The sequence below is a fragment of the Ptychodera flava genome, chromosome 16 (assembly GCF_041260155.1).
Source record: "Ptychodera flava strain L36383 chromosome 16, AS_Pfla_20210202, whole genome shotgun sequence".
Lineage (NCBI taxonomy): Eukaryota > Metazoa > Hemichordata > Enteropneusta > Ptychoderidae > Ptychodera > Ptychodera flava.
The window spans coordinates 30,795,861-30,808,809 of NC_091943.1; the positions used below are offsets into that span (position 1 = coordinate 30,795,861).

Genomic DNA, 12,949 nt, shown 5'->3' on the forward strand with positions numbered 1-12,949 from the left:
CTTCGAAATCGCTGCGAGTCGGCCCTCCCTTTATTACACCGTGACCACTATGTTCAACATCATGTATTTCACGTTGAGCGGCTTGCACCAGCTGGACAATACGCTCACTACACATTCAAATGCCACTTGACTGTGACAAAGTCTAACAAGACTCTCACACCTACGTGACACATCTCCCAATCTGTCGGGCTGGTCAAGGTCAAGTAGCAGCCTAGACAAACTACCACTGACGTGGTCACTAACGAACTCGGTATCGTCCAAAATAACTGCGAGGTCACCATATGTTTGGGACCCCCTAACAAAGTGATAAGTAGTTTAATGTAAAATGACACCGACGATTTTTTAACCCTTTTCCTGCCAGACAGTAATAACTGTATCACTTCCCTATCAGCCAAGTCAGTAAAAAGCGGTATTGAGCCAAAACATGACGTATTTTCACCCACTTGGCTTGGTATGTTATAGCATCTTTTGTCCAAAAAAATCAACTTTCAGTATTATGTTTTCAACAGCCTTCAAATGTACAGTATTATTCGTTAAAATACATCATATGGAATACATTGTGTTTCATTAATTTTAACCATCTTGACCTGATGGTGAAATATGGACTTGGCAGGAAAAGTCGTATTTGACTATATGTATGCTCATTTTGGCTTGTGTTCGCTGGCTAGTGGTCTAGGGGGACCTATGACTTCGATAGTTGAAAATGGGGAATACGAATCCAAAATGTTGAGTTCCATAGTTGAAAATGTGGAGTTCGAAAGTTGAATGTGTGGAGTTCGAAAGTTGAAAATTGGGAGTTCGAAAGTTGAAAATGTAGAGTTGTATAGTTGAAAATTGGGAGTTCGAAAGTTGAAAATGTGGAGTTGTATAGTTGAAAATGGGGAGTTTGAATGTTGAATGTTGAGTTGTATAGTTGAAAATGGGGAGTTTGAATGTTGAATGTTGAGTTGTATAGTTGAAAATTGGGAGTTCGAATATTGGCCTTGATTACGCGCCATAGGCCACTTTTCATAAAATTCGTTTGATGCAAGATACTACTTATATTGTTTGACATGTTGAAAGATACCGAATACAACCATTTTCAGTATTAGCAAAGGGCTTACACTGATTAAATCCGTGACAAAACGCGGCCAATCTGTTTACCACAACGAAATTTTCATAAAGAAATTAGAAAATAGATTTTTTGTTGATTTTTCTTGTACGCTAAAATCTATTTAATATTGAAATACACTCATATTTCTATTTCCTATTTCTAATATAAGCGTATGATTTCGAAATAAGCATAATGGTAATTCCGGCTAGCAGATTGCGGCCAACGCGAAACCTTGTTCACTCACCAGCCCGACGTAAATTGAAAATAGGAAATACAGGCTATTTCTTATTTCCAATTTAGTGTAGACATGCGCAGTGGCATGAAGCGTAGCCAATCCATACATCAAAGAGAGTCCGACGCACAATACTGGATACAATGTCATTAAAATTTGTCATCCCGCGCTTGGACTCTAATTTGGCGCCAGATTTCGTTTCGACAGTTACTATTTGTGTTAGTATTTGTGTCAGGGAGTACGAGTGCAAGTTTGTTTACTGGATTGATCGCTGCACACCTTTTTCCAAAGGAATGGATGCTGATAAATTAATCGATGAAAACCTCGTGCGAGCAATGATTTCAAATGGTCGAACCCATAAGGAGATCAGTCAAGTTCTCAGGAGGGCGTTTCCCGAAAGGAGGGGATTTTCCGAAAGAATATTCGGAGATATTGCAAAAACAGAGATATACATCAAATGTCTGACGGTAACCTAGACAGCATTATATCACGGTCGATCGAGCAAGTGGGAGCTGCGTATGGTGTAAAAATGATGCAAGGATATTTACGTTCCAAAGGTTTCATGGTTGGCCGATATCGCGTGCAGGCAAGTCTGAGGAGAGTCAATCCAGAGTACCATGAACGTAGGAGGAATGACACCGTTCGGCAGACCAACCCCATTCCGTATTATGCGGCGTATCATGGGGACAAGTTGCACGTCGACCAAAATGAAAAACTTGTTCGGTTTGGCGTAACCGAAGTCGTGTTTTCAGATGGCTATAGTCGCCAAATAATTGACTATATTATCCTCCCAATAAAGAATCCCATACAAATATATGGGAAATTCCGTGATATTTTGCTAAACCATGGAATTTGGAATACACTCAGATCTGACCATGGAACTGAATTTTGCTTAACAGGCTTTATTCAGAACAAGCTGAAGAATTACCGAACTGATACACGGAAACAGGCTTATACTCAGACCAGATCGCTGGAAAATTTACGAGCTGAACGAAAATGGCCGGAAATAAACCAACGTGTAAACTACCCCGTGAAAAATGCCCTGATCGATCTGCAGCGTCTTCAGGTAATAGATATGAGTGATGAAATGCATCGATTTTGTGTTTCCTTCGTCACAACTATAATTGTAGAGGAAGGCGTCAAGTTGGTCATAAGTTCATGGAACAGTCATCCCTTGGAAGGTATGAGCTTATTTTTCGTCTTTATCATTCCCCAATTGACCTACAAACTCAATAAAAAGTTTACCTTGCGTGTTGCAGAAAACTATGACAAGCACAACGCGAGCCATTTGCAGCGCAAGTACATTGTATTCTGGCGAGAACTTTATTTGAACTCGTCGTACATTTGTGACTAGGCAAACGCAAGTCTATAGTCTCGATGGTGACTTTATAATAGTAACAACAACAACAATAATGATTATAATATTTATTTTCTAAGAAAAACCTTCAACTTTAAGCACATATATCTCATACATTTAGCTGTACCATTGAAAGTGATATAGAACGCGTGTTCAAGAATTATTGACGGCGGAGTGACGTCAGTAGGAGAAACGCACGTGAGTGAGGTGAATGAGAGATGAGAATACTGAAGAGCGAAGATACAAAAATTGTGCGAAAAAAGCACTAAAAGTTATGTCATTTACGTATGTTGAAACTTTGAATATTGGTTTGATGGTTGAAAAATCCGAACTTCAATTATTTGTTTCACTCTTGGCAAAAAGGGCTCTGAAACGTTCAGTACAGCGCCCCCAGCCGGACAACGCTTTGGGCTGGAATGGTTGCTAGTGACGACAGCGAACATTGTATCAAATTTCATTTCAATAAAATATCGATCGAAATCTGCTCGCCTGCCGCTCGTATCTTCAGGTTACGTCATGAATTTTTCCAAAGACCGTATTTATATTGACTTATGTACCATAAAATCAACGTATCTGTTGTTTTCTTCCATTCAAATTGAATCGAAGACAGTTTGTTTAGTTTTGGTGATGCTTTTATGTCTCAGCATATTTGGGCACACTTTGGACTAGTTTGGCGCCAGCAGGCGATCCACGGGTATGCAACACTTGTAAGATTGTATCAATTTCCAACAAAAGAATATCGATCGATAACGTTCACCGCACGTTCACAGTGGAGACTCTACACCAGTTCGCTTCCGTTTCGTGTTATTTTTACCAATTTACTGCGATGTTTATGGTTCATATTCACCCAATTTTTTTTTTATAAAAGACAACAAATTGACAGGTATTTGGTCTGTACAATTTATGAGACACTTGCTGATTCATTTGCGTCAATTTCAGACCCTTGTTCTGCACATGTAAACGCCGTCAGATCGCAATTTATTGACGGCAACAGTATATTTCAGTGATCAGAATAAATAAAATGCCAATAAAACACATTTTACGAAGAAATTCAAAAATCTAAAATCCGTGCGATTTTTGCTTATAAATCAAAGGATCACCGTGCCACTTTTCATCATCATTGGTTCAGAATTGAGGAATTTGAACCGGCGAGAAGTGTGCAATCTTTTCGGTACTTCGGACGCGCATAAGGCCATTGTTTTCTATGGGAATCGAGCTTATTCGGCACATCATAAAATGAAAAATACATCTGAAAAAACCCGCCGGATCAAATCATTCCTCCAATATTTGAGATTAGGCATCTCATGAAGATTAACTAAAATTCTATCGTTTTAGTTTTGTAATTTTCTCTCATATTGTTATGAAATGATGAGTTTACGATCGTTTGTGCTGTTGGCTGTGTTTTTTTGCATAGAGTTATCGCTTCGGTATTTTAAGAATTTCTTCATGAAATTATTGCCGAAATATCATAATGGAAAGAGGAACATACAAGGAAATTGAATCTGCAACTATTTCATGAATATTTGAATATTTAGCTGTGCGGCTGGGAAATTCGGCTAATTTTTCAACATTACGCGGAAGACTGATATGGGTATCTTTACGCTCACTCAGCGTATGTGTTGCAAAAAGTGGGCGCACGGTGAGTGATAATAATAGAGGCCTTTGTGCCCATAGTGTTCCACGGCGCTGTGACGCAAGAATGACGTAAGAACCTCAAGTATACCAGGACGGTCCGCAGTTGAGAATAGGCCTATAAGCTCGCGCAGCTTTATAATTTCAAGAAAATGACAGTTCATTGTTCATAGTAGATGGGTTTTTCATAAAGGTATTTTAAGGTACCACTCTTCGTCATCACAAGTGTCAATGGCCCCATTGCACTGGCTGCTCGTGGCCATGGCAGCAGCACGCGCAGCCGAATTTTCAGCGACGCACTTATTTTGTGACGGGGGGGGGAGTTGACTCTTGGCCTTGACACAATAAACAAGCCAGCGTACTGCTGGCACGCAGCACCGGTTTCATCCCGAACACAAACATATTAAGGGGCTTTGACTTATTTTCAAGGTCAGAGTTTATCTGAGAAACAGAACTTCCAAGAATATCATTTTTGTTCCAGTGATTCAGAGTGCCAATGCGGGGGATAAAAGCGCATGCGCAATGTAAAGAAAAAAATAAGGCCGGAGCATGCCTGCGCTCATAATTACGGCAAACGACGACGCTCTCGAACATTGGCGCTGCGCATCAACCGCCGCTCCGCGTCGGGTGTCGATAGAGGTTGGGATGGGATATTCCAATAAGATGTTGTGCGATCCAGGTTTGAAATATGAGTCAATGTTATATTCCAGGAAAATGACCCGCTATTAGGGATTTTCGTGACAAATTCTTGGCATTCTACCGATTCTCCTATCGCATCATTTACTATATTATCGATCCATGTCTAGGTGTTTTTCAGGTGAAATGAAATTTCGACTGTGTTAAGCGATTTTTTCATGAAAGGGTGACCTTTTCAAGTGATATACATTCGTACACCTCTCCATAGAAGTAGCCACTCAGGATAATTTGAGCTTAGCCTAGGTCTCGCGTATCCTTTGTGGTATTTTCGTATACCATCATTTTATCATTGTTTCTTCATGAATTTTGAGTCATAATTTTTTGCTTCATTTTAATAGGTATTGTCTCCCGTATACCGGATGATCTAGCTCGCCGGACGAATAGAGTAGCACGGCTATTACAAGATGGAGTGCCGACTATGCAGGAGGCAATCACCGAATACGAAGCCACTGGAGGGAATCTCACAAGAACAAGTTATTTTGGAAGAGATCCTCTTGCTGGCAACAATACCTTAATTGACCAGCGAGAACGCAGATTTCTTGCTGAAATTGAACCACCTCCACGTATTTTTGGACAGTTGGTTAACGGAAACATTACCCCATTTCGACATGCTATAGTCAGTTTTATAAATGCAACAATCGAAATTCAGATTGTAAACTAAACACTGACATTTGCAAATGGTCCAGTTTTAACTGCCGAAGACAACTGTTCACTTGCATTACATTTGTTATGTATTTGCAACAATAAAGTTCGTCGTTTAAACTGAAATTGGTTGTGGGAGAGAGAATTGAACTGGCGCACGAATAATCATGAGGATACGTTTTGTTATACGTTTAGAGATGTTATTTTTATCTGGACATTAAAGGTTACCTTGTCAGCGACCTTATAAGTGTACTGTAATAAATTTTATCCATGTTAACATTAATCATAACTGAGTCCAGTTGTCATCGTTACGGCAATGGCTAAATCATGGACGCGTTACAAGATTTTGCGTATAGCGTCTCGTCGCGGAATAAAGCGCTTCGCGATTATCAGCGTAAGCACTCTATCAAGTTTTTCTTTTTTCAGTTGAGGGAACAGTTCCTTTACACTATTTTCAAATCAGAGAAAAACAAATGTTTTCAGAGGAATATTTGTCAGATTAGCTATGCTTGTGATGTTGGCGAAGAACAACCAGAGGCATGTCGACGTTAGATAAGAATGATCATGTCTACCAGGGGACGTTTGTTGAAAATAGCCTGACCGACACAGGTTTTTGTTTCCTATACTGACTGAACATTTTCGGGCCAAACATGTCCCCACGCCTCTTCAGTAATTTCCGTCCAGTCCCTATCCTTGATCAAAGGAGGTGGTCTGACTTCCGCTGCCAAGCCATACACAACGAAACGTCGAAAACAACAAAAGTTTTGAACCACGTTGGGCTCAGCGAGATGAAGTTTTTTCCGTGCAGACTTACATGTCACAGAGAAAGTACGTAGGCCTACTACGTTTGAAATTGAAGCCGGAAATCGTTTTACAGGTGGATCATGCCGGTGCTATTATATTATATACTAAATTATAACTCAATAAAGTAACGTTTTAATGTACGCGTTTCAATATATGCTGTTCAATGTGGTTGCCTATACTTGAAAATTTAATTAAAAAGAAAAACGGTTAAACTCGCTGGGTCTTGGATCCGAGCTCGGGGCTGCTGGTTCGTCACTGATCTGGTCACTGAGGGTGTTGCCTAATGTCAGTCCTGGAAGTAATAACCCGACAATCACAAAGTGTGTCATTTGACATTATTATAAGCGCCTAACGTTTCCATGTGAGAATAAGTCTACGGATTAGCATAATTAGTTGTGTTGACTAATTAATTACAAGATGTGTGTGTATATGAGAGATAAACGTCCATGTAATGGGGTGTAAAATAAATAAAGAGTCAAGAGGCTAGGTTAGGCTATATTGTCATTTATTTTATTTTATTTTGTACGATCAGTCAGAGCATGAAGAAAAGGAGAGGAACTGATAAAGAAAACCTAGAAAAACTCAATAATAAGCTTATTAATATTGTCTGGGCCGCCTCTGGTCTTACCACGGTCCGGAATTAGTTCAATGCTATGATCAGTAGACCGTCTAAAAAAAATTACCAAAATATCCCACCCTGGCTCATGGCAATGGAACATTATTAGTCGATTATGGTGTCAATGATCGACCTGACCCTGTATCCCCATATAGTTGGACAGCCGTAGATCACTAGATGGTAAACCCGTGCAGCTGATTTCAGTCCCCGAGACGCAGTCTAAAAGAGCACACAAATTGTACGAAGCTTATAGCTGACATCCCATAATCATGGCGGGTGGTTCAAATTGAACCTTGCCGTAAAGAGCAAGGTGGTTTTGCATATCCTTGAAGCCGTCCATAGTCACAATTTAGGTCTCCTATTATTGTCCTATTGATTTGACCAGGGATGTCAGTCATCGAAAAAATGAAAAAAAAACAAAAGATACAAATAATGTCCCTTTAACCAATTAAACAGATTCTTAATGTTTGATAGTCACGGTAGTATCTTGCGTCTTAATCTGGAACACAATGTGCCAACCGTTAGCTTGCTCTCATTTACAGCCTTCGGTAGAGTCCGTTTTATCTCTGTACAAACCGAATCTCTGATACTCGTATTGCTCAAAGTGGGCTTAATCAACAGTTCAGTGTCCACGGCATAATATTATCAGACTTGTTTACAAAATATCCATTTTTCAGTGACGGTGAGATTTATCATGTCAATAAAATTATATAATTTCGTCTTTATTGACTTCGGACATACTCGGAGTTTAAGCCAGACAAATGTAAGAAGATCGTGGGGTCAGTGAGCGATAAAAGTTGGTGTTGACATGCAGAGAAGCGTGAGTTAATTACTACTGTACAACGGTTTCCCTCTCGTTCACTTGAGAATGCCATATTGGCTCAAATTATCCATGATGATGCAATGGTACTAGAGGAGGTTCTGTGGCACACTGATTTGACATGGAACTGCTTGTTGCTTTAAGATACATTTAAGTTTGCGATTAAAGGTCTGTCAAGAGCATTCAAAAAGTTTGGAAAGGATTGTCCTAAATCCATCAATATCAAACAGAAGAAACCTAATATTTTAGAGATCGCTGAAGTTTGTCAAAGGTCATGTCCAAAAGGCTTTGAAAAATACATTTGCCCTACTCACAATTATCCAACACAAAACCTCTAGGGACTTCAGATGCTTATGTGTTAAGGTGTGAAGGGTCATTTGAGTCAATTCAAGGTCATCTGAAAAGTTCAAAGGTCATTAGAGTCCATCCAAAGTCCTCTAAAAAGTCGTTTGGTCCAACAGTTACCAATATTCAACAGAAACAAAGCCTCCTTCCCTTGTTGCTTGAATAATCAAAGTTTGTCACTGATATCTGAACATTTTGCTCCCATACTTGTCCAATAAGCATCATAGATGAAACCTCTAACCCCATCAGTTGCTAGGATACATTACTTTAGCAAATAAATTGTCCATGAAAACTAGAATTTCAACCATTACTAATCATATCTTCATGACAAGGACGACAATTCAGCCATTGTACCTTGTAAACTTACAAGATTTACTCAACTTCAAAAGATGATCTTCGTAACATGTACTGATTTTATTGACAACAGGGCGGTTGCATCTGTCAAATGTTTATTTGTGTGCCAATTACGGAGAATTGTGGGTAATCTCATATACTAGTACCACACATCAGTGTTGTATTAGCTTGTTTGACAAAAGGAGCTGAAAGAGGCCAATGTCATTGCTATTCACAAGTCACCTGATTTTATGCAAAAAACTCATCTTGAATTACTCGCTCACATAAAATCCGTTTTAATATCTTTATTTGCAATATCAAGAAACAACTGTTACACACAAATTGGTCATTGTGCATACCTTGATCCAAAACTACAACTTCAATTTTTTTTTCAAACGCTCAGGTTATTGCTGTGCAAGCTGGGCATGGCATCTCAAATTTTTCTGCTGTCTGTCCATGACAAGAAAGTTTCCATGCACAGTGAAGAAATAACATCTTCATCAAGGCAAAAAAATCCACTTGAAAACGACTGGATATGTTTACACATATCACTTTTTCTCAGTGTTTGTCTGACACAAGGTTTCAGAAAATTGCACTGTCCTGCCAGAAAACAGTTTCAATAATGGCATTTATTTTTTAATGTATAGCACACAAACTCTAATAACACCAAAGGCAGATAAACTTGAAGATTTTTTGGTTTTTTTTTTTGTATCGTCTGAAAACACTGGTACAAAGTTATGAAAATTAACCATAAAACTTACTACTATCCCTTGAACTCAAGGTAACACTAACGTTGACACCCATGGAATTCATGCTTTACTGAGTGTACTGCAAAACTTTGGAACACAGCAGTTTATAATAAATGTCCCTTCACGAAAAAAAAAACTAAGTGAAGTACACACAAGTTATGGCTGAAAATCATCATCACTGTTACTGTCACTAATCTGGTATATCAGTGGTGGATTTTGTTGACTTTCACTTTCATTTACACGCTGTGTCAGAGGTTCGCTCAGTTCTTCCTCTGTGGAGGAGGGATGGCCCACTGCTGATAATAATGAATCAAGGCCTCGTACACCTTCTATTGGATCTGGCAATTCAGCTCTGCAATGAGGGCACTGGCTACATCTATTACAGCACTGAAGGCATCCAATGGCCTGGTTGCATTTTGAGCAGACGAATAATGGCAATCTCACCACATCTAAACAAATCAAGCATATCAAGCGATTTGTAGATGGGGATGTGGCACCTGGCTGTAAAATAGATCAAAAAGGCAATCATTGACTTCTAGTGAAGTAATTTTCAATTTGATGAACTTTTGTCATTAGATGTTAATTACTAATTGCAAAATGTTCATCAAATCTGCAAATTGGCAGTTCTGGTGCAGACTAGAAATCAACAAAAACCAAACAAAAGTGCTCTCTACAGATATAATGCTTTGATGACAAGCTAAGTAGCTACTATTTCAACATACTTATGGGAGAAGAGCAAGAACTTGCAATTGACATTGGAAACAAACATATTGAAAAATATCCTAAAAAGTTACCACCTTTGGCTCTTTAAAGTTAATGCTATCCTTGATTTTTTCTATATCTTTTTCTTTTGATTTTGTGGTGAAAATTAAAAAAAATGAATTGATCATGCACAGATGAGTGTTGATATAAATATAGGGGAGACAATGGCATTTTCAAAATGCGGTAACACTTATTTGCCTACATTGCGAGATAGTCATCATTTTCACCAAATAATGGTCTTGTCAACAATTTACTTTATAAAAACAAACTACTGTACATACTGTGTTTTCTAACTGTTGCTTCACTTGACTTAAAACTTCATGAAGTTCATCTGTCGCCGTTCTATTCTTCTTTGTCTTCTTCCTACCTCTCCACTTAAGGAAATCATCTTCCTTGACTGCACTGATTTTTCTGGCAGCAAGCCAGAAACCATATTCTGTAATACAAACAAGAAAAAGAATAAGTAACAAATGAAAATGTAACACAAGAATTAAATCAAACTATGACTAAAGTGGACATGGTGTGCTAAAAGAAATGCATGAGCATAAGATATTAATGTAAGCAAAAATGACGCCTAACGAAATTACGCGTCTTTCTCATCAAATTTACACAAACATCGAAACCACAAATGCACGTAAATAATGAATACTACTATTGAAGTCTGACTTTAATAATTCTAATCATGGCGTTAGTTTACCGCTTGTACCTTCATGTTAAAAGATTACAAAAACGAAAATTCAGAAGGCATTTCGCAAAATATAAACAATGATATCAAGTAGCGTCGTATTGTGTCATGAGCGTCCTAAAATTGAAATAATGAATGCACAGGACCGCGGGCCCGTTCAAATATCTCGGTACAAATGACATGTCTGCCGACGAATTTAACACTCCCCGTAGCAATGATTTAGGTCACTTATGCGCGCATGTGCCACGCACACCCTTCCGCTGACTATCATGCTTTGATCAAGGTCAATCAAAGTATACTCAAAAAGTCAATATGCGAAAACTTACATCGCCGAAAGTGCGTTTAACGTCAACAACACAGAGACGGAGTGGACAATAAAGTAATTTGATTCTTGAAAGCACATTTCATTTTTGGATAAACCACCAACACTTATGCAAATCGAGCATGCACATGGTAGGGTCGCAACTACAATCGCTTGAAAGTTCGAAGTACAGGACGGATGGCTCCAGCGACTCAGTAAAAGAACACCAATGGCCGCGATTGCGATATACTCCTACATGTAATTCCAACTTCTCAGACTTGCTCCGTCACTGACAAAGATGAAAGCGGCTTAATTTGTTCAATAAACCAGCATTGGTGGCTTCCGCTGCATGTCTAAATTCAAAGCCAAAGTTGTAGGGGCGGGGAGAGATTTCTGATGTGGTTATCGTTCTGAACACGAAGAATCATTTCAATGCATCGCTGCCGGCCGTACACTTGAAAGTGATAAATTCCCAAACAACAGGTACGTACTCCGAATACGTGCTTCGCAATTCGATAGTTTTACCCAAGTGATGATATTTTGATCGGGAGTAAACTTGACTTGGCTCCTCCGGTTTGGTGAAAAAAACAAAAGCGTGGATGCCTCGATGGCAATTAATACTGATACTGTTTCTCAGGCACAGGCGCTTGCAGCGTTGGTTGGACTGTCGATCGCAGGCCCGAGATCGAAGTGTTCGGTCTTCGGCCTAACCTCGGTAGGGTCGGCCGTCGACCTCCAAGTGAGACGAAACTACCGAGGTTCGGCCGAACAGTTCCATCCCGAGCCGCCGATCTACTATCCAAGCAACGCTGCAAGCACCTGTGCTCTCCGGTGTGAGCCAGATTTATTTTTCGCGAATACGTACTCCAAGAAAATAGCAAGTTCTTGCCAACACGACAGAAAAAGCCAGTGAATAGGCTTACAATTATTGCAGCTAATTGCCATGCATCCACAATCACTTAGCACAAGTATAAACCTACCTGAAGTCACGGCGGTGTCCCTGATCGGTAGATAATGTCTGTCGAGAAGTTTTGGCGTTTGTATTAGTTGTAATTCATTCTTGACCTGGTCAGCAACATTTTGTAGGCTGCAAGAGTCTTCTGTTATCCTAATGAATACAGTGCAGTTTTCTATCAGCTCGGCGCTCTCATCCCTGTATTCTAGCATTGTGACCGCTTTCCTCGTACGTCGCCCAAATTGTTGCGCTCTGACGCCGGGTGGCCGAACGCCGAGATGTCTTGGTGACGAGTGTACATTATCGGGTTGTTGATACATATGACCATAACGCACCCCAGGGGAGGGTGCACTACCTGCCGTAGCTAGGAAACTGTCCGGAGTACCAACATCTGTGGCAGTACTTGGATGGACAGTCGGCGAACGTGACGGTCTCGTTGGGCTGGAGGCCGTGGCTGCACTGAGGTGTAATCCTCGGACCTCATATAGCACCTGCGGGTCGTGATCCCTCGTCACCAGGTCGAAGTTTCCGTCCTCGTCTTGCCACAAAACTCGTCTTCCCGAGGCATCATCGCTCACCAAGTACATTGATCTTTGTTGAAAATGGTTGCCACTCAGAATGTTCAAGCGTTGGCTTGATACGGGTGAAGGTAGATTAAAAATATCTTCACCTATCCTTACTCGGAGGACTGGCCCTCGAGACCCCTCCATGGCTAGCCGCCCTAAAACTAAATCTGACTCTGCGGCATGGCATGGCATGCATTAAAATTAATAAAATCCCGCCTAAAATAAAATTGTCACTTTGAATAACCAATGAACGTTAAGTACTCGTTTGTACTAAAATAACAATTTGAGCTCATACTATGTAACAATATCTCAAGTCTATCCCTGGGAAGATAGTTTCGAGACATAATACATACAAAGTAAC

At 39.9% G+C, this 12,949-nt stretch overlaps 3 protein-coding genes across 3 annotated transcripts in view; 2 read left to right on the forward strand and 1 right to left on the reverse strand.

The window, feature by feature from the left end:
• Positions 1-12,949, forward strand: part of LOC139114563 (uncharacterized) — a 485,747-nt gene that overhangs the window by 123,674 nt on the left and 349,124 nt on the right. The gene's annotated exons all lie outside the window — the stretch shown is intronic.
• On the forward strand, positions 1,766-5,783 carry LOC139114569 (uncharacterized). Its single transcript, XM_070676378.1, has 2 exons — positions 1,766-2,506; positions 5,349-5,783. The coding sequence occupies exons 1-2, from the start codon at positions 1,783-1,785 to the stop codon at positions 5,669-5,671; spliced, it is 1,047 nt and encodes a 348-aa protein (XP_070532479.1). The 5' UTR covers positions 1,766-1,782; the 3' UTR covers positions 5,672-5,783.
• On the reverse strand, positions 9,334-12,736 carry LOC139114568 (uncharacterized). The gene is made up of 3 exons (XM_070676377.1): positions 12,048-12,736; positions 10,363-10,517; positions 9,334-9,820 (listed from the first exon to the last, which is right to left on the reverse strand). Exons 1-3 carry the CDS (start codon positions 12,730-12,732, stop codon positions 9,476-9,478), a joined length of 1,185 nt encoding a protein of 394 aa, XP_070532478.1. The 5' UTR covers positions 12,733-12,736; the 3' UTR covers positions 9,334-9,475.

Excerpts from the sequence above, each read along its gene's own strand:
- LOC139114568 (XM_070676377.1), bottom strand. The coding sequence starts at position 12,732 with ATGGAGGGGTCTCGAGGGCCAGTCCTCCGAGTAAGGATAGGTGAAGAT. Across the intron at positions 10,518-12,047 it reads GGACACCGCCGTGACTTCAG|AATATGGTTTCTGGCTTGCT; the intron begins GTAGGTTTATAC and ends TTTGTATTACAG. Across the intron at positions 9,821-10,362 it reads AGCAACAGTTAGAAAACACA|CCAGGTGCCACATCCCCATC; the intron begins GTATGTACAGTA and ends TCTATTTTACAG.
- LOC139114569 (XM_070676378.1), top strand. The coding sequence starts at position 1,783 with ATGTCTGACGGTAACCTAGACAGCATTATATCACGGTCGATCGAGCAA. Across the intron at positions 2,507-5,348 it reads GAACAGTCATCCCTTGGAAG|GTATTGTCTCCCGTATACCG; the intron begins GTATGAGCTTAT and ends TCATTTTAATAG.